General features: G+C 59.8%; 2 protein-coding genes across 9 annotated transcripts; one reads left to right on the top strand and one right to left on the bottom strand.

Annotated features, from left to right (window-relative positions):
• The first annotated feature begins 140 nt into the window (after positions 1-140).
• CACFD1 (calcium channel flower domain containing 1) lies at positions 141-10,926 on the top strand. 4 transcript variants are annotated; one of them, XM_003312384.7, is made up of 6 exons: positions 141-379; positions 3,661-3,733; positions 5,501-5,626; positions 8,100-8,207; positions 8,519-8,643; positions 8,742-10,926. In XM_003312384.7, exons 1-6 carry the CDS (start codon positions 259-261, stop codon positions 8,888-8,890), a joined length of 702 nt encoding a protein of 233 aa, XP_003312432.1. In that variant the 5' UTR covers positions 141-258; the 3' UTR covers positions 8,891-10,926. The 4 variants fall into 4 exon arrangements, with proteins under 4 accessions (XP_003312432.1, XP_001169651.1, XP_003951608.1 ...); XM_001169651.6 differs by lacking the exon at positions 8,519-8,643; XM_003951559.6 differs by lacking the exon at positions 5,501-5,626 and having other exon boundaries at positions 169-379.
• Positions 5,621-19,614, bottom strand: SLC2A6 (solute carrier family 2 member 6). 5 transcript variants are annotated; one of them, XM_009457638.5, is made up of 10 exons: positions 19,121-19,310; positions 18,410-18,572; positions 17,191-17,397; positions 16,403-16,502; positions 15,566-15,777; positions 15,127-15,279; positions 14,145-14,253; positions 13,579-14,019; positions 13,269-13,414; positions 6,259-6,414 (listed from the first exon to the last, which is right to left on the bottom strand). In XM_009457638.5, exons 1-10 carry the CDS (start codon positions 19,210-19,212, stop codon positions 6,364-6,366), a joined length of 1,674 nt encoding a protein of 557 aa, XP_009455913.3. In that variant the 5' UTR covers positions 19,213-19,310; the 3' UTR covers positions 6,259-6,363. The 5 variants fall into 5 exon arrangements, with proteins under 5 accessions (XP_063643533.1, XP_009455913.3, XP_009455912.3 ...); XM_009457637.5 differs by lacking the exon at positions 6,259-6,414 and adding an exon at positions 11,256-12,340 and having other exon boundaries at positions 19,121-19,614; XM_528524.9 differs by lacking the exon at positions 6,259-6,414 and adding an exon at positions 11,256-12,340 and having other exon boundaries at positions 13,579-13,764; positions 19,121-19,599.
• Between the last annotated feature and the right edge of the window lie 328 nt (positions 19,615-19,942).

Genomic DNA, 19,942 nt, shown 5'->3' with positions numbered 1-19,942 from the left:
CCTCGCCGCAGCCTGCGGGTCCCGCCCCCTACAATAATGAGCACCTGCCTCCCCTTGAACGCCCCTAGTCGTGGCCTGAGGGTCCCGCTCACTATGTTAATGAGCACCCGCCTCCCTTCGGGCGCGCCTCGCCGCAGCCTGAAAGCCCCGCCCCCTATGCTAATATGCTCCCTCTCCCAGAAGGCAGCGCGCCGGCTCGGACGCGGCCGGCTACCGAGCCCTTTGTGAGGGCTGTGAGCTGCGCCTGACGGTGGCACCATGAGCAGCTCAGGTGGGGCGCCCGGGGCGTCCGCCAGCTCTGCGCCGCCCGCGCAGGAAGAGGGCATGACGTGGTGGTACCGCTGGCTGTGTCGCCTGTCTGGGGTGCTGGGGGCAGTCTGTGAGTATCCGGTCGGGGAGAGGGGGCCGGCCCCGTCGCGCATGCGCTCCTCGCCCTGCCCTGCCCCGCCCCGGCGGCCCCAGGGGAAAGGACCCGCTGGGGGTCGGGGGTCTGCCGGGCGCCTCCCGGGGCGGAGGGATGGCGGGGCCGCCGGGAGCCGGCGTCCTGGGGTTGCCATGGTTACCCGCTCGGGCCTGGGCGCCTTGGTACCCCGGGCTGGCGCTTCTGGGAACATTCCCGGAGGGACCAGAAACCCCGGGGGCGGGGGGGGCGGGGGGAGCACCGGCCTGGGGCACGTGACTGAGCCCTCCACTCGCTCCCCAGGGGCTTTTGTGAGACTTTCTCGGTGATGCTCACGGGGCGCATGCCCACCTGGCCCGTAGTAAAGCGTCACCTGTTGACTTGGGCGTAGGTGACGGCAGCCACATTGCTAACCTTTGGGCAAGGATTGTTTGTAAGGGAGGCGGGTGCACGGCTGGCTAGATTTCTGGCAGGAAGCCACTGGGCGGAAGTTTGCTGAGGGTCAGGTGGTGTCAGGGCACAGGTGGCCCCTGGGGGCCGCGGGGCAGTGAGCTGAAGGCCCGGCGTCTCCCTGGGTCCTCTGTCCGCTGTCATATCTCCCCCTTTGCTGCTGCCTTAGCCGCCTGTCACCGGCCCTCCTCCCCTTCTCCGCAGGCATCCCAGGCACAGACCCTGACCTTAGGCTCCCAGGGAAGCTAGGCTCTTAAGCACAGCCAGAAAAGGACAAAGAGGGAGGCAGGTCAGCTCCAGGAGTGAATGGAAGCCGTACAGCTGGCCTTCCAGGGAAAGACAAGTCTGTCTGAGTGATACCCTTTCCTTTCCTGTCTGCCCTCAATCTTGTGGATTACTGGAGTGGGCAAGGTCTTAGAGAATGTCTGTCGAGGATGTCTGCAGGGTTTAAACAGTGCCTGCCTGGCAGAGAGGGCTAGCTCTGGGCCTGGGCAGGGCAGGCCCCATCAGCAATCCTGCCAGAAGGACCACCTTTTCAGGGTCACCTTGGGTTCCACAGCCTTTCCAGGTGGGTAGAGGGTGGAGGGAGGTTGAGGGTGGAGGGAGGTTGAGGCAGGAGGGTGCTGGGCTAGGAGTGTGCTGCCCTCGCTAGGCATGCCCTTATCCAGAGGCAACGGATACGGTAGGGCAGGCCCTACCCCCAAATCACAAAAAGGCCCCGAGTTTGTGTCACTGCTCTTCAGGGCAAGTACGCTTTTGACTTTGTAGGAGAGACTGGTGGGTTTGAAGTTAGGCATTGGATCCAGTCCTGTCATGTCTGGTTAGCTGTTTTCCCTGCAGATTAGGGTGGGCAGTGCAGTGGGGTGACATGGTCAGTGGTGAGAAAGGAAAGGTCCTGACTATGGCCTGTAGGCCACACCTCCTTCCTTCTTGGTCAGTGGCCCTGCCGACTCCCAGATTTGCTGTGGAGTGTTACTCAGTTCTGTGCCTCTCAGAGTGAGGTACCTCTGCCTTTCCTGGGAGTTCCTGGGCTCTGTTGGGTCTACAGATGAAGCTTCAGGAGAAACTTGTGGCATTGCCCTGAGTTGTCAGTTGCATCTGCAGATTTTTGGGGGCACGGTTATGTGAATATCAAATGCTGTATTACAGGGTAGAATGCAAAAATGCAGGGTGTTTTAGAGATGCAGCAGGAATTCAGACAAGGGTTGTGTGCCGGGCTGGTCCTTGGGTAAGGTTTTCCTCCTCCAGGGTGAGGGGATCAGAGAGTACCTGGAGAGGGTCTACCCTGGGTCCTAAGAGCATCTGGAGGTGATACCTTGGGAGGGGACAGGATTGCATGGTGACAGTCCCCTCATGTGGAAGATATCAGCATTGAGGCCCCCAAGTGGACATCCTCCAGCCCTTTATTGCAAAGGATTCCTGGCTGGAGCCTGCTGGTCTGGCTTGACACCTGGTCCTCCCCCAAGGCTGGCTGTGGGTTGGACAGCTGGGGTAGGGTTGGAGCTGGAGGCCAAATGCTGACTGCAGCAGGAAGCACAGCCGAGCTGTCAGGTGAGGCCAGGCACAGCAGAGAGGCAGGGAGCCGTGTCACCCTTTGGGCACTCTGCTAGGACAGGCAGGCCCCTGTGCACCTGTGGTTCTGGAACACCTTGCTGTCTGAAGGCAGATGTCTAAGGCTGTGCTGAGGAGCAGTGCAACGCTTGAGTCCTTTGTTTTAGAAGGAGACCCTGGGGGCCCATGAAGCAGTCCCATTGCAGTTCGGCTCACTTTATCTGGCTTCTTTGCCTGCTGTCTGCATAAGGTTACCTGGGAAAATGGAAAACAGCAGAATTCCAGACCCAGGTGGAGGGATCAGGTGCAGAGGAGCTGCTGCAAGTTTAATGAGCTGGGTGCTAATTGCTGCTTCCAAGGCCCCCCTCAGTGATGGCCTGGGCTTGCTCCCTGCCCAGCAGCCACCTCCTTGGACCTGCCTTGAAGGCTCCTGGAGTTCCTGGTGAAGCCAGGCTGCAGGCTGTGGGTGGAGGAGGGAGTTGGGTGCAAGAGACCCTGCTGGTGAGGTGCAGCTGGGAGGCAGGGCATCAAGGCTGCACATCTGGGCATCAGAGAAGCCACGTTCTGGGGTGGAAAACGATGCCCCCTCCCCTTCCTGGCCTCATGGCATTTCAGCGGTGGGTGGCTGGGCTGGGGGACTTGCTCATGTGCAAGAGGAGAAACGGGTCTAGGAAGATGAAGATAGCGTGCCAGTGGCACAGGGCTGGTGAGGAAGTTAGAGCTGGAGCTGCTGCTCAGTCTTACCTGGTTCCCATCTCTGTTCTGAGAGAGGCACCCCTTGTCCCAACCAAAATCCAAGCCACATTTTCTGAGTCAGAGGACTTCTTGTGTGGCTGGCCCTGTGAATGGTGGCAAGTGACCCTTACCGAAGGCTGAGTCTTGGGGGAGCACTGGCCTGAATCCTTGAGGGACATTCACTCTTTAATCCTTCTTTAATCCTAACCTCCCTTTGAGGTGGATATTGATGTAGCTGGGGTCAGAGGGCCAGCTCCTCTGAGCCCTGGAACGGAGAGAGGATGCTGTGAGATCCACCTGCCACCTTGCTGCCACCTTGCTGTGGGGCCTGGGGCAAGCCACTGCACCTCTCTGCGTCTCCTCACCTGTCTCAGACGATAGAGGGCAGGCTTCTGGGTGCTGTGAGAACTGTGTGCTGAGCATCTGCAGAGACTCTCGTCCTTTCCAGTCATCTCCCAAGGCCGCCTTCCCAGCGGGCTCCGCCTGCCTCCCTGCTGACTCCTGCCCGTGTCTCTTGTTTCAAGCTTGCGCGATCTCTGGCCTCTTCAACTGCATCACCATCCACCCTCTGAACATCGCGGCCGGCGTGTGGATGATGTGAGTAATGCATGGCCGTCCCACCCCGGGGGTCTTGCTGGTCGGGAATCTGCAGGGCACCTCCCGGGACAGAGGAGTGGCAGGGGCCGTGGGAGTGGGCATCCTTGTGGTTGCCATGGCTACTGGCTCCAGCCTGGGTGCCTCGGGCATGTGAGTTTCTGGCCACAGCATGCGGCTTCTTCCCTTTCATACCCCCACCATGTTTAGTTTCCTAATGAGAGGTCAAGGCCCAGGGAATGCCTACCCCGGCCTTCATCCGGTGCAGGGGCAAGGCCATCAGTGCTCCAGACATTTCTGGAGCATCCACTGAGACTGCAGATGCCAAGTCCACTATACTGGGGCCCTCGCCCTCTGGGAGCTCCCAGGACTGGGGTGGGGAAGGCTGTTCATTGGGGCTGGCTGAGGACTGGGTTGAATGGTCTGCTGGGAGAGGGCACTCTAGCTCGGAGCTGTGCCAAAGATAGATGGGAGAGGCGGGTCGGAGTTGTCACGGGAACCCGTGGTCAGAACACCCTCATGTGCGTTCCATGCCCACCTCCTGCCAGGGTTTCGCCATCCCATCGGAAGGGAAGGCGGGGTGAGGGCAGGCCCGTGTGGCTTGGGGCACATGAGAAGTGGCGGTGCACCAGGAATTGATGAGTGTCCTCATGGGGCTTGGTGCCTTGAGGGGTACAGAGCTAGACGAGATTCAGGTCCCGTCCCCAGTGACCTATGGCCAGTGGAGAGCCTCGGGGGCCTGCTGTGGTGGGGTCCTCAGTGCTTGTGCTGGCCAGTGGTGGATAGGGAAGGGGGATGGACAGAGAGGCGCCCGGCCCAGCTTCAGGGGGTGGAGTCGGAGCCTGGCCGAGTTTGAAGTGGAAGGGCTGGCCCAGCACAGAGTGAGCCCATGCTTGGAGGCCTGGTGTGTGGGAGGCTCGGGGCGGGGTGCAGTGGTTAAGAGTTGTGAAGAGAGTGCCTGCCCCGGGCTTGGGGTGGCTCTTGGGTGTCCTGAGCCTGCATTTCTGTTACACAGGCATAATGATGGCACTTTTCTCCCAGGCCTGGGGACAGAAGGGCCTGGCTCAGTGTCTGCTAACTGATTGTTACCCATGCATAGAGAATACCAAGACCACAGCAGACACCTTCCGTCACCAGTGGCTTAGCTGTTCCCACCCCAAACATAGGGCTGGATGCAAGGACTTGCTAAAGTTCTTCCTCCCCAGCGTGGGCTTCCCCTGGGTGTCCCCGGGCCTGGGGCCGGTGGCATCAGGTGTGTGGGCAGCTCTCCATGACTGTTTCGGGACTGCGTGGCTCCAGCTCTCTGCCTCCCTGGTGGGGCAGCCTTCCTGGTGCTGGTGCCACTGACGGCTTTTGGTGGCCATGGCGATAATACTAACAGCAGACAGAGGACACAGCTGCCAGTGCTCCATCTGTGGATGAACCTGCCGCAGCGTTGTAGCAGTGCCATGATGTGGGGTCCCCTTTCCTCCATGTCACACAGGAGGAGGATAAAGGGAAGCAGAAGCCCAGGGGCTTCCCTCTAGGAGTGTTCAGTTCAGCTGGGGAGATGGGTGTGCAGGAGCAGCTGGGGAGTGTTGGAGTCTTCAGCAGAGGCTCTCCGAGGGGTATAAGCAGGTGCCCTGGAGCAGCCGGGCGGCTTCCCAGAGGAGGAGGGATGAGGGCAGGAGGGTGAGGGAGGTGGCATTCCTTATGGCACTGGCACTGGGGGCCGCCCTCATCCTCCTGGGATTGTCAGTCTCTGCTTTTCTCCTGCCCTGGTCCCTGCAGCATGAATGCCTTCATCTTGTTGCTGTGTGAGGCGCCCTTCTGCTGCCAGTTCATCGAGTTTGCAAACACAGTGGCGGAGAAGGTGGACCGGCTGCGCTCCTGGCAGAAGGCTGTCTTCTACTGCGGGTGAGGGGTTGCTGGGCAGGGTCCCGTGACACAGTTCCCCAAAACCCCACTGACAAAATAGGACCCAAAAGTCAGGTGAGGGTGGGCAGTGTATTCGGTTCCTCTCTGTGGAAGTGTAAACTGGGATTGCCTTTGTGCACAGTGATTTGCTCATAGCTGCCAAAACGTGCCCCAGTGGTTCTGCGCCCAGGAACTCAGCTGTCGCTGTGCCGTAGTCACTGGAAGGTTCACAGGTATATGAGCATGTGTGGCAGCATTCCGTGCAGTGGAGAGAAATGGGAAGCGTCTGGAATTTTGGTCCGTCCACTGGGAGTTGTTAACCAGATGATAGTAGGTCTGTAGGACATGTTTCTCTGCAGCCTTTCCAAAGAGTGGGTTCATCTAGATGTCCTGACGTGAAGGGGGAGAAGCAGGTTGCAGAGCAGAAAATGTGGTTGCCCTCTAAATACACTTGTTAAAAATTTTCCCGTTTCTAACAATGAAATCAATATGTAATACTTCTCCTCTCAGTCATAAGACGGAACTAATTTCAGGATAAGCTTAATACATGGAAACTCCTAGAATAATGCCTCTAGTGCATAGGAGGCTGGTGGCAGCTGTATTTATTATTGTCTAGGTTATCTTTAGAAAGAAGTCTAGATGCAAGCTTGCTTCCCCTCCAGAGAGGCCCGGTAGCTTTGATGGTAAGAGCACGAGCCACGTGCTTAGTTCTGGAGCCATCTTGTGCCACATCTAAATCACGAAGACCACAGGATCACAAAGCTCTTATCCACACGCAGTGTCATGTCCTTAGGGGTTCAAAAAACTGTATTTTTAAAATGCTAGACATCATAGAAATTCATTCACAATAATTTGGAATATAGAACAATGTTACTCGAAGCCCGCTGCCTGCTAATCTTCTGATGTGTGTGCTTCCTGTCTGCAGGCATTTTTTAAAAGCCTGCTTTTAACACAGTTATAACCATTATGAATAAGTTTGTATCCTGCCTTTTTTCACTTAGAGTAATGATATAAGCATTTGAACATCACCACAGACTTTATAACATTCTTTCAATACAGGAATATTCATTCAGCTGGATGTATCATGCTGTTCTTAATTTCTTAACTGGTGTAAATCGAGCTGTGATAAACATGTGTCTGCTAAAACTTTTTCTGTGTTTATGATGATTTCCTTAATATCTATTTTCAGGTGTGGAATTACTGGGTCAAAGATTCTGATCATTAAAAATATTTTAAGATGCGTGGCTACGTTGCTTTCCAAAGAGGTCCCTTGAGTCTCTCCCCCGCCCCCACCCCAGCCCAGGGCTGCACACCACTTCACATTCGCATTTATCTATTTGTTATCTAAGAGGGAAAAATATTTTCCCACGTGTTTCCATTGCATTTTCTGATATGAAAATTTTCGAGTTTACTTTTTAACCTGTGGGAACCTCAGTGTTCTGCTTAGCAAGTTCAGTGTGTTTTCTGTATTAAAGATTTCATGATCCTTGGTTGTATTTCCTGCAACTATTTTTCCAGGCTCTTGTTTGCCTTTAATTTTGTTTTTGTCAGAAGGTTCCCCGCCGTGGTCTTTTTCTTTGTAATTTCTATTATTATTTTATCATTTTGAAATTTTTTAACGACAGAAAAATCTCACAACCACATGTCTACAAGAATGGAAACTGAGGTAGAATGCAATTGGCCACGAGTCTTGTCCTCCCGCACAGGCAGCCTCCTCTAGGGAGGCGACAGGACAGAGCGCTGGCCTCCAGGCTGCAGGTATCCTCCTGGCCCAGTTAGCCCAGGAATTGCTGCTGGCCTGGAAATTCCAGCCAGGATGGAGAATCAGCCCCGGGGACGCTTAAGCCCCAGTGGACCCTGCCACCAGGTGACGCCAAACTGCAGCAAGGTCTGGGCCGACCCCGCAGACCCCGCAGCCTGCAGCCCTCCCATGATGAGACCCTGTGTTCCATGTGGTTGAATTCTAGGGACCTTACTTGTGGCGATGTGGCTGGTGTTACTCTATAACTCAGAGCATTTATTTAGTGCCTGTGGTGGTTAGCATTGTGTAGGTAACATGCCTGACCTCGGACAAGCTTTGATCCCCTCTCCGCGGTGGAGATTCTGAGTAACTTGCCCGCGAAGCTAGTAGGTCCTGGATGGGAAGCCAGATTCTCTGTCACAGGCTCTTTCTGGCCAGTTTTTCTCACAGTGAGGGCACTGGACCATCTCGTTACTGTTTAGCTCTTTTTGGGATCACAGACCCCTTCAAAAATCTGATGAAAGCTTTGGATCCTATTCCCAGCATGGAACAGTTTTACAGACAAGCTCAGGGCTGATGAAGGACTTTCTGAAGCTGTGTCTCAGTTGATTTTTGGGGATCCTTCCTGTGCCCTGGGTGTCTAGGAAGGGTGCTGGGCCGAGTCCGGGAAGCGGGGAAGGATGTGGTGGCTGTGGGTCCGGAGTGTCCCCTTGACCTCTGCTTTCCCCCCAGGATGGCGGTCGTTCCCATCGTCATCAGCCTGACCCTGACCACGCTGCTGGGCAACGCCATCGCCTTTGCTACGGGGGTGCTGTACGGACTCTCTGCTCTGGGCAAAAAGTGCGTCTGCCAGGCCCAGCCCCTGGGCAGGGCCTTCCTCCCTCCGCCCCCTGAAGTCCTTCAGTGAGGAGGATCTCAGAGTGGCCCCTTTTAGCTAGTGGAGACCGAGGCAGAGGTCCCAGTAACTCATCGGTGCCTCCAGGGCTCAGCTCGAGTGGGTGAAGACAGAGGATTCACAACACTTCTGCGTGGCCCAGTCTTGCCCCGTCATGGCCTGCAGCAAGGATAGCAAAAACATGGCTGGTGGGAGCCCTTTCCCCTCCCAGGTCTGCACCGGGCATTGTACTCAGTTGCCACCCTCTCTCCTGCAGAGCCCAGACTGAGGCTGGTTCCTTCTCAGCCCAGCATCCCAGGGAGCCTGGGCCACTCTCAGAGGGGACAAGACAGGCCTTTGCCACCCCAGCAGTTGTCTCTGGGGAAATCAGAATGCCTGCAGGTCACACCTGGGTCACAGGGCAGGAACCGGGCAGTGGTCAGGAGGGCTGTGGGCATGGGGCTGGTGCTCCACGTGACGCTGCCTCTCTCTCTCCCCAGGGGCGATGCGATCTCCTATGCCAGGATCCAGCAGCAGAGGCAGCAGGCGGATGAGGAGAAGCTCGCGGAGACCCTGGAGGGGGAGCTGTGAAGGGCTGGGCGCCCCTCCCTCCCTGTCCCCTCTTCTGGCTCTGTGTGGGTCCAAGTGAGGCCTGGACTGTCCACGCTGAGGCACAGCCTGGAGAGGGGCCTTTGCACGTGTCCCTACACCTGGAGTCCTCTGCTCCTTTCTCCAGACTGGCTTAAGCCAGGAGCCACTGGCTGCTGGTGTGAGGGTCTGGGCTGCTGGCCTTGAGGCAGAGCCTGCAGCAGCTGTGTGGACACCACCCGGCCCTGCTTCTCTGCTGGGTGGGTCTGCAGACCTCACACCACAGACAGGGCTGCCAGTGACCTGCCGTGACCTGGGAGCAGCTTCCCCTGGAGATGCTGGTCCTGGCTTGAGGGGAGGGGCAAGTGGGACCCTGCCACCTGGGCACTGAGCAGAGGGACCTCCCCCAGCTCTCTTAGCAGGTGGAGCCCCAGGGCCTGGGACAGCCTGCCGCTGCCAGCAACCTCCCACTGCTGCCTAGGGTGCAGCGCCCACTGTCACCCTGCCTTCTGAAGAAGCCCATAGGGCTCCTAAGGTGCACCCCGGTACCTGGAACTGCAGCCTTGGCAGTGACTGGACAGCTGGGTGGGGGATGCTCCCTGCTGGCCCTGGGAACCTTGGACAGGCCACCTCAAGGCCCCTCGGCTGCCCCTCCTCCCTGGGCCTGCTGGGGTCCCTCGGTTCTGCCCATCACCCCCCGCCCCTGCTGGCCTTGGTGCTAAGGAAGTGGGGAGAGCAGGCTCTCCCTGGCACCCCTGAGGGTGCCCACCCTCTCCCTGGTGTGGCCCCGTCAATGTCAGCCACAGCCCAGCCCCATTAGTGGGTTAGTGGGTCTGACCTCAGCCCCACTCAGGTGCTCCTGCTGGCCTGCCCAAGCCCTGCCCTCAGGGAGCTTCTGCCTTTTAAGAACTGGGCAGAGGCCACAGTCACCTTCCCACACAGAGCTGTCCCCACTGCCCTGGGTGCCAGGCTGTCCGGAGCCAGTCCTACCCAGGGAGGATGCAGAGAGCTGGTGCCCAGGATGTGCATCCCCGTATTCCCTCTGCCCCGTGGCCTCAGCCCGCTGGCCTCTCTGACCCCCGTGAGGCTGGCTCTCAGCCATCGGGCAGGTGCCTGGTCAGGCCTGGCTTAGCCCAGGTGGGGCTTGGCAGAAGCGGGCGGGTGTGGAAGATATTCCATCTGGGGCCAACCCCAGGCTGGGCCTGCGCTGAGCTTCTGGAGCGCAGGTACTGGGTCTTGCTAAGTGAATGTTTCCCAGGAACACCTCTCGGGCCCATCTGCGTCTGAGGCTGGGAGTGGCATCTGAGGCCAGGAGTGGCAGGCTGGTGGGCTGGGCGTGGGGTTCTCTGGGCCCTGCCCAGTACTGCCCTGGGGACTTGGTGGGCTCCTGGGTCAGCAGCATCCCACCCCTGGGAGTCTGGCCAGCTGAGCCCCAGGGTGGCAGGGGCATTATAGCCTGGTGGACATGTGCCTTCAGGGTTCCTCCGGGGCCACCTTCCTCAGGCCAGTGCTGGGTTCAAAGGGCTGTGTGTGTGTGTGTGTGTGTGTGTGTGTATGTGTATGTATATGTGTGTGGGTGCACACATCTGTCCCATGTATGCAGTGAGACCTGTCTACCTCCCACAAGGAGCAAGGGCTCTGCCCGCCCTCTGCTCATTCCTACCCAGGTAGTGGGACCCCGGGCCCCCTTCTGCCTGGCTTGCCTGCTGCTGCCCTTGCCAGAGGGGTCTCACTGACAGCCAGAGACAGCAGGAGAAGGGTTGGCTGTGGATCAAGGAAGGCTGCCCCTGTACCCTGTGGGGAGATGGTGGGTGCATGGCTGGATGCAGAGGTGGAAGGCCCTGGGCCACAGGCGAGAGTGGGCGGGTCACCTGTCCCAGGTTCCCAGCAAGTCTGCAGCTGTGCAGTCCTGGGGTCCCTGACCCTGTCGCCCAGGGGGCGTGCTGTCCAGCAGGGGCCCTGCCTTGCAAGGAACGTCTCTTCCGGCGGCCGGGCCGCTCCTGCCTGGTCTGGGCTGTGTGTGGCGCCCTTTCCTCCTTGTTTGTTCCTCTGTGTTCTGTGTGCGTCTTGAGCAATAAAGCGTGGCCGTGGCTCGCGTGCCTGCCCTCTGCTCCCTTCTGCCTTGGTGCCTGTGTGTGAGTGTGGAAGCCAGGCAGGAGCCGCTGGCCCAGGAAATAACTACAGGTCCTGTCCCGAGGCTGCCCCCAGCATCCCAGACAAGGAAAGTGACCTGCCCAAGGTCACACAGCTAGAAAGAGCCTGTTAAGGGTGGGCCTCGCCGTGGGCTTCCCCTCACTGCAGCCTTTTCCCTGCCCTGCTTTGCTATGGATCAGCAGTCAGTGGCCCTGGCAACCTTGGCTGGTTCGGGTCTAGCCTGGCTGCTGTGGGGGCTCCTGGAGTAGACCCCACTCTTTCCTCGCTAGGACTACAGGTCCAGTTCCTTTATTTTTACAAAAGGGTGAACACAGTTTGCAGATAGGAGCTGCCTGTTCCCAGAGGTTGGGCTGGGGCAGGAGGAAGTGGCCACGCCAGGTCCTTTGCCCTGGCTTTTTTTTTTTTTTTTTTTTGGCAGGGGGTGGGGACGGAGTTTCACTCTCGTTGCCCAGGCTGGAGTGCAATGGCATGATCTCAGCTCATTGCAGCCTCCACCTCCCGGGTTCAAGCAATGCTGCCTCAGCCTCCCAAGTAGCTGGAACTACAGGTGTGTGCCACCACACCCAGCTTTTTTGTATTTTTTAGTAGAGACGGGGTTTCACCATGTTGGCCAGGCTGGTCTTGAACTCCTGGCCTTGGGTAATCCACCTGCTTCGGCCTCCCAAAGTGCTGGGATTACAGGCGTGAGCCACTGTGCCCGGCCTGCCCTGGCTTTTTAAGTCCAGGATGTTCCCTGTGGTGCCCATAAGACTTGTGAGGGCAAAGCCGCGTCTTCCTTGCACAGCCAGATGCCACCAGATCAGAGCGCGATGATATGACTACGTTACTTGGCTGCCTCCAGCCCTGTCCTCTCAGTCCTCCCCGTAGCCTTCTGTGGGGCGTGTCCTTCACGCAAGGGAAAGGGACTAGGCCTGAGGTCACCCAGCAGGGCCGTATCCCTGGATGCAGGGTTGTGTGCACTCCTGCGGCCCATGGCTATGTGCAGCACTGTGGGCTGCCTGGGCTGGGGCTGTGGCTGGACAGCAGTGCTACCTGTCCGGAGCCAGGGGCACCCGCTGCTGAGGCCCCATCACACTGCTCTTCCTGTGCTCTGGCTGGTGGCAGGGATGACTGCTGCCTCTTGGTCCCAGGGTGCAGGTTTGTAGCCAACACAGAGGCCCAGCCACTGGGGGTTTGGCCCCCTCCAGGCGGGGACCCTGACCTAGCGCAAGAAGGACCTTCTTCCCGTGCGGAAGAAGGACTCGATCTGCTCCAGGGACCGTCCCTTGGTCTCGGGCACACAGCAGCCTGTGAACACCAGGCTCACCAAGCAGATGGCCGCGAAGAAGAAGAAAGGCACCTGGAGGCCGAAGGTGCTCTGCGGGTGAAGAGCGGGGCCGGGTCACAGGGAGAAGCTCCAGGGTCCTCCTGCCCCAGAGGAGCTCGTGGGTGCTGCTGGTAGTGACCAGCCCTGTGGGGCCTTCATCTGGTCCTTCCTGTGTTCAGAGACCGCCCCCCCACACCAGGGCTCCCCCACTGTCCCCAGGACAAATCCGAAGTAGCCCTTGAAGTCTGCATCCCGTCTGCCCCTCGGCCTTCCTCAGGGGCTGGGCCCTCTGGCGTCAGCTCAGGTACCCCCTCCACACCCCCTACCCAGCGCTGGCGTCCCAGCTGTTCCACGCCGTGGCCTGCAGGAGGCCCGCCCTGCAGCCTGGTGGGCACGCAGGTTCTTCTTGGACCCTCTAGGCTGATGGACTCACTCTGGGTTGCCTGCCCTCCCCCAACCCCCCTGCCCTGACCACTGCAGGGACAGCTTAGGCGCTGGCCTAGGCTGCCCTAGCCAGCTTCTCCCTCATGGGAACTTACTCTGGGCCTCACAGATTCTGGCTGGTCACAGGGCCCGTAGTTTTGAACCAGGAGGCAGGGGGAGTGGGTGGGGTTGAGGGGGGAGTGTGGCTGCTGCTGAGACCCAGCGCCCAGGAGGGCGGGAGATGAGGCACGGTGGGGAGGTGGCTTCTGGGGCCCCTGGCAGGGTCCTGGGCCATGTCCTGCCCTGGCCCGGGAGGTAACCTGACTTCCCAGAACAGTTTCCTACGCCCGTTCCTGTTTCTTATAATGAAGAGCCTTTGCTAGGCTATCACGTGACCACTCTGGGGTCTCTGAGTTCAGGGGGTGTGTGCTCATCTCCTAGGGTCACTGAGAGTTAGGGTCCTGACAGCAGGCCTTGGCACAGCCCCTGGCACTGAGAAGGGTCCTGGCCAGTCAGAGAGGGCCTAGGGGCCTGGGGCCTGGGGCTGAACACTCACCACCACTGGCAGGAAGGACTTGGTGAGGACGAAGGCGGTGAGCCAGCTGGCCAGCACGCAGAGCCCTGAGGCCACGCCACGGGCACGCAGGGGCAGGACCTCAGACATGAGCAGCCAGGTGATGGGACCCCAGCCCATGGCGTAGCCTGCTCGGAGGAGGAGGCAGGTTCAGGCCCTGTGGGGTGACTGGAGGCGGCTGTGTCTGTCTCCACTGAGCTGCTGGAGACCCCCCTCTCCAGCCACCCCAGACACATCACCCATCCCTTAACACCCAAGATAGCCTGCCCCTCTGAGCCACCACTACACCTACCCATGATGAAGAGCATGGTGGCCAGCAGGGGCACCAGGGTGAGGTAGCCAGCGGGTGCTGCCAGGGGCTGCGCCAAGTCCCCCCAGGACTCACTTTCCAGGCCCGCAGTGCTGTTGGGGCTCAGAGGCCTGGGGCCAAAGTGGATGTACAGCCCCAGAGTCAGGTTGGCAGCAAACATGATGGCCGCTGTGGACAGACAGGTGGCCTCGTGGGGCCAGGACCCTCTGAGCCAGCTGTTTCTCTCAGAGCTCCTTCTGCAGAGCCCCTTGATACTTGCGTGGTCCAGCTCGTGTCTGGGACTAGAGACCCCCAGCAGGGCAGCAAGCTCTGTCTCCAGCCGCGTGTCAGGCTCCCACCGTGGAGTGTCACAGCCAGTGTGTCCACTCAGAGCCCCAGCGGACCTTTCTGGAGCCACTGGCCTGGGCCAGGGCCCTGCTGATGCTAGGGAGGCAGGTGCTCTGCAGTTCCCAGCCACACAGCCCCACCCCGAGGCAGGCCTGCACACCCAGCCCAGCCCTGACCCATGCGGAGGAGTGGGGCAGGAGGGCTGCCTGCAGGGTGCTTACCTGAGACGAAGAGCAGCACCTTGCGGCCTGCGAGGTCCATGGTGAGGGCGGCGATCAGCACGGACAGGAGCCGCACGGCCCCAACGATGGCTGCGTCGTCCTTGGGGGGCTATGGGGGGGAGACCACCAGGGCTGAGGGACCTGCCTGCTGTTCCCATCCCCCTCCAGGACCCAGCTTGTCCCGGCAGGCATTGCAGGGGCTCAGGCCAGCAGCTCAGTGCAGTACTGAGTGGCCTGGCACCTGCAGCGTGCTGGGCATCTACACTGTCCGAGCCTATGGGGCTCCTGGGCAGGGACACATCTGCTCTGCCCACCACTGTGCCCAGCTGGCACAGAATCCAGGCGTGATGATGACTTGCTGAACCGTGCTGTTACTAATCTTCAAATCTCATCTCACTTTGAGCCTTGGGGCAGGCTGATGGAGATGTGCTGCTATCTTCATCTTGCAGAGGAGGAAGTTGAGGTTCAGAGGGGAAAGTGACTTCCCTCATTAAGTGGCAGATGCCACAGGGCTCTGAACCTGGGGTCTGTGGCCTCAAGGGGTCCATGTTTCTATAAAGCTGGTTTCCTTTGTAATCCCATGTATTTTATTTAATTTTAAAAATTTCTATATGTTTTTAGAGACAGGGTCCTGCTCTGTCACCAGGATGGAGTGCAGTGGTGAGATCGTGGCCACTGCAGTCTCACACTCCTGGGCTTAAGTGATCCTCCCGCCTTGGCCTCGTGTTGGGATTTTGCCAGTATTTTATTTTAAAACACCTAAGCTTATCTTAAAAACATTCTGAGAACAGGTGAAGGCACTGGAACTGTCTCCACAAGGCCCAGATCTCAGATCTTGCTGTGGCATCCCTGACACCTGGCACAGAGCAGGTGTGGGTAAGGCCAGGGGGTTGGGTAAGTGCAGGAGCAGGCCCTGCCTCCCCTGCCCTGCCAGCCTCCAGGGGACCCCATGGGTGGGCGCCGGCCAGGGCTGGGCTCTCACCAGAAGGACAGCGGTGCTGTCGAAGATGGACTGCAGGTAGACCAGGATGGGCGTGATGCCCGTCAGCTGCTGCAGGAGGCGCATCAGCAAGGCCACGGTGATGGGCCGGCACACGTGGGGGGCCCGTGCCTCAGCCCACGATACTCGGCTGCTCTGAAACACAAGGCCGCCGCTGAGGGCGTTGGGCCAGCCTCTCCAGCAGGCGCCATCCTGCCCTGGACCGCCAGGGGTTGTGTGGGAGACCTCCTTTTTCCCTCCTCCAGGAAAGAACCAGCTTACCAGGCCACCCAGGCTCTGGGGACAGCCCCCCACCCCAACCCAGGCACTTGGATTAGTGGGAACTACTGTGGTCCTGTCTTCCAGGAAAAGCCTCCACGGCCACACACAGCTGAAGTGCTGGAGGCCGGCCTGCCCGGCTCGGGCGCACACCCTCCTGCACCTGTCTCCGGACGTTGTCCTGGATCTGCTCGAACTCCCAGTGGACATCGACGTCCGTCCCACGCAGCCAGGCCAGCGCCCGCAGGGCCTCTTCGTCCCTGCCCCGAGAGAGCAGGAAGCGCGGCGAGTTGGGCATGAAGCTGAGCAGCAGGATCATGATGAGCACAGGCGCCTCCCCGGCCACAGCCAGCCAGCGCCACGGCAGCAGGAGGCCTGGGGGCGAGGGGTGGGTGAGGGGCCAGGTCCAGGCCTGGTCCAGACCCTTCCCTCTGGAGCCTCTGAATAATCTCATCTGCCCTTCAAGGTCTAGTCCAAGGGCCATCTCCTACAGGAAGCCTACCCTGATTGCCCCAGGCAGGGTGGGGCTGCAGGGATTGCTCAGCCCCTGGCACATAGTAGGAAGTCCTTGGAAAGTCTTAGGGCCAGGGCAGGATGAGGAAGGGGTAGGTTGCGCAGGCAAGGCCCTAGGCCTCCACCCAAGACCTCCACACCCCCTCAACTGAGCAGCTGCATGCACTGTGATTTCTTTTCTATCTGGACTTCCCATCTGAGATGGCATTTGATGGAAGCTTTCTGCCGTTAAAAGATAGTCTGGCGACTGTGGGTCCAGGAGAAGCCCTGGCTGCCCCAGCTAGAGACTGGGCCTGTAGCTAGAGGGGCAGGCCCTGCCTGGAGGTGCCCAGCAAGGTGCTGACTGAGTGGGGCCGGGATGCCAGATCTCTTGCATCTCAGCCCAGGATGTGTTCTGGGACAAATCATTCCCTTTCCACCCACGTCTACCTTGGCAGCACCCACCCCTCCCACCAGCCTGCACACAGGAGTGCGGGGCCATACTTGCCAAGGGCGTAGAGGGACAAGGATCCGAACACTGCCATGAGCTGGGGTGTGGCCCCCAGAGCCCCACGAACGCCTGGGGGAGCAATCTCAGACACGTACACCTGCAAGACACAGCCGCCGCACCAGGTTTTGCTGAAAATACTGGTTCCTAGGCCCGGCCGAGATGGGAGAGTCAGCCCCTGTGAACCCCGGAAAGTGGGAAGTGGAGGCTTTCTGGTGGGGCTGAGTCCTGGTCATGACTCACTGCAAGACCTTGGGCGGCCTGCCTGATCTCCCTCTGTCCTCAGTTTCCCTAACTGTGACGTGGGTGGAAGTACGCAGCTCGGAAATGGGCAGCATGACGCTGGGAAGGAGGCCCGAGGGCTCCCAGGCTTCAGGGCTGAGCAGGTGAGTCCATGCCCTCCAGTGAGTTTTGTCTCCTCTGCTGGGCTCACCACCAGGCCCCGTGTGGAGTACCGCATAAGATAAGAAGGTCCCGGGGACGGTGTAGGGCGGGGACTTCCCTCTCCTACCCATTGCTCAATGCGGATTTTCTCCAATTGAGTAATACATCTGACCAGTCAAGAAACGGGGTAGAAGGCTTGGAAAGTCCAGAGTGGGGACCTGGAGACAATTTCCCCCAAATTAGCTGCCCTGCTGGGGGTGAGCTGAGGCGCCCTGGGCATCCGCAGGGAAGGCAAACAATTCTCATTGCCCAGAAGACATGGAGGCTGGGAGGCCTTAGTCAGATGGAGGCTCAGCACCAATACAGAGGCATTGGGGCGCCTGGGTGGGAAGGCCTGGCCTTACCGGGATGCAGGCAGCTGTGAGCCCCCCGGCGAAGCCCGTCAGCGTCCTTCCGAGCAGCAGCATCCAGAGGCCGTGCGCACCCGCCATCAGCGCATAGCCGGCCGCCGACGGCACAGCTGAGAACATGATGCTCAGCTTCCGGCCCAGGAGGTCGTTGAGGATCATGGCACTCAGGCCTCCGGCCGCTGCTCCCAGGGTGAACACGGACTGCAGGGGAAGGGGGTGCAGGGCAGATACGTCTGGGCACTTGGCACCCCAATCTCATCAGAGTCCAGGGACAGCTTCTTCCCTAGGCCGACCCCAGGAGCTGGTCAAGCACTTGGCCAAGTCAAGCACTTGAAACAGGGAGCCTCCTGTCTTCAAGGAACAGCCATTTGTTAGGGATGCCCAAACGGGGAATTCTGCTCTAGGGAAGAGGTGCTGCGCCACATATCCACAGTGGTTCTGTCCAGCCTGATGTTTAAATGTCTAATATTTTAATACAGGAGAATTCTGTGACTTGAAGGTACTGGGCTTTAAGATTTGGAGGTTCTTAAGTTCCCTGTACAGCAGCAACTGGGACCCCCTCTGGACCCTGCTAACTGGTAGTGGGACCTGGGCACATTGCCCAGCCTGTCTGCGCCTCAGTTTCTTCAGCTGTCTTATGGGGAGAGCGCAAGTTCTACCTCGTGGCGTTGGCCCTGAGAATCAATGAACGTTCAGGGCCCAACACATGCCTGTCACATAGGAAGTGCTCCGTAAACCTTGGGAATTTTTATCTTAACTACTATGTTAACAACTCTACATATGAGGCTATTAAGATTATAATTTTAGACTCTGGGACTTTGGGATCTTCCTCTCCATCAGCCCACAATCTGTCCTGCGGACCCTCCTTGCCCCAGCCAGTGCCTCTCCCCACTGACACCTGATACCCTTGCCCCCATCCAGCCAACTGTGGGTGTGGGGACCCGGGGAAGCCTCAGCCCCACCTAGTATAGACCCTGACAGCCACCTCCCCACCTGCTCCTTCCCTCACCCTCTCCACTGGCTTTCAGTTCCTCATTTCAGAGGAATCCTGTAGCTTTACTCCACCCACTAGTGGCCTGGATGGCCGGGGGAGGGGGGACCAGGGCCCTGGAGGGACCCCCAAGGTGGAGAATTTGGGAGGTTCCTAGCTGGAGATAAGGCTCAGCAGGTCCCTGCTTCCTGCACCCACCCTCCTCCAGAGGATGGTCCTTACCCCAAACCAGGATGCCTGGGATTTGGTCAGATGCAGGTCAGGATCCAAGGAGCGCTCCAGGGCTGGGATGACAGGGGATGTGTAGACCAGGGCATACCCAAAGCTGAAATTGCCGAGCACTGCGGCGAAGGTGGCCAGGAACACCCTTTTGTTCTGCAGGGTCCTGGTGATGGTGGCGGACAAAAAGACCAGGGTCTCTGAGTCCCTCCTCCAGGGACCATTGCCTTTTCTGAACCCAGTGGCTGCCCAGCTCAGCGGGCAGTGCTGGGGAGGCCTGGGTCCAAGGCCATTCACGTTCCCAGGGCCTGAGCCCCAGCTCCCCTGGGAAATTCCCAGGCTATTGTTAGCTCATCGCAGTGGCTGAGCCTCTGGTGCTGGGGCCTTTTCTCCGAGAGGAGGCTCTGGTTCTGCCCCCAGGGCGGCGGCTGGAGGCTTGCTGTGTGACCTCAGGCAGACCCCCTGCTCGCTGGGGCCTCAGTCTCACTGTCTGTGGCAGTGGGGGGCTGGGCCCGGTACTCTCGTGGATCGTTCCTTCCCTTAGGGGGACCAGTTCCTTAAATAGGAGTAGCGTGTCTGGGACAGGAGGGAGCCAGATGGCCCCTCGGTGGCGACTAGGTCAGGGGAGGCCCAGGGCGGGAGCCTGCCGCCGGCTGGAGGGAACCAGGGCCACCCCCAGGCCCCACCCGCAGCCCCCAACCTAGCGACTCTCACCCGACCCGCGCCCTGTCCCCTGGCGACGGGGGCGGCTTCTCGGGGAAGGTGTCGTAGTCCGGGCCCTCGGCTCCCAGCAGCGGCTCCTGCATGGCCGGGTCTCTCTCGGGGCGAGCGGAGGGCGCTCAGACTGGAGCAGCCGCCCGGGGCCAGCAGCTCCGAGGGCACCGGCCAGGCTCCGCCCCTTGGCCGCTATTGGCTGTGGGACGGCCCTGCAGAGACACGCCGGCCAATGGGGCGGCCGCACGCTGTCCTGTTGCTCGGATGCGGACCCGGCTTCCCCGGGCGCGGCCGGCACCGCGTGCGCCCCCGAAGGTCGCGCCCCCGAGACAGGATGGGGGTCCCAGGGCGGAGCCCCTGCTGGATCGTCCGGGGCCCCCGCGGAGCGCCGGAAGCGGCTCACCCGGCCCGGCTCTTGCAGGCGTGACTGCGGCAATGCGCGCAGCCCCTGTCGTACTCGCTCCCGCGGGGTGGAAACCGAGGCCCAGAGAGGCGAAGCCGCGCGCCAGGGTCACAGCGAATGCGCACCTCGCTCCTCCTTACGCTCTAGCCCTCCCCGTCGCGTGGCGTCTCAGGGCCACCTCTGCCCTGGCTCTCCCTGGCACCAGGGAATCGGGGTGTGTCAGGGCAGCAGCGGATGTGCGGGACGAAGGAGGCAGGAGGGGCCGGCGAGGCGCTGTGGGCAGCTCCAGTGGGCGAGGTCTGTATCCTCCACCCCAGGCTCTGGTGGTAAAAATAACCTGAGCTCGTGACACGTAACCCAGGTAGTAAGATAACATTGAAAAATAAGAAAAGCAGAAATGGAAAATTCCCGGGAAGACC

Source organism: Pan troglodytes, chromosome 11 (genome assembly GCF_028858775.2).
Source record: "Pan troglodytes isolate AG18354 chromosome 11, NHGRI_mPanTro3-v2.0_pri, whole genome shotgun sequence".
Classification (NCBI taxonomy): Eukaryota; Metazoa; Chordata; class Mammalia; order Primates; family Hominidae; genus Pan; species Pan troglodytes.
This window is presented reverse-complemented; position numbering and strand designations above follow the sequence as displayed.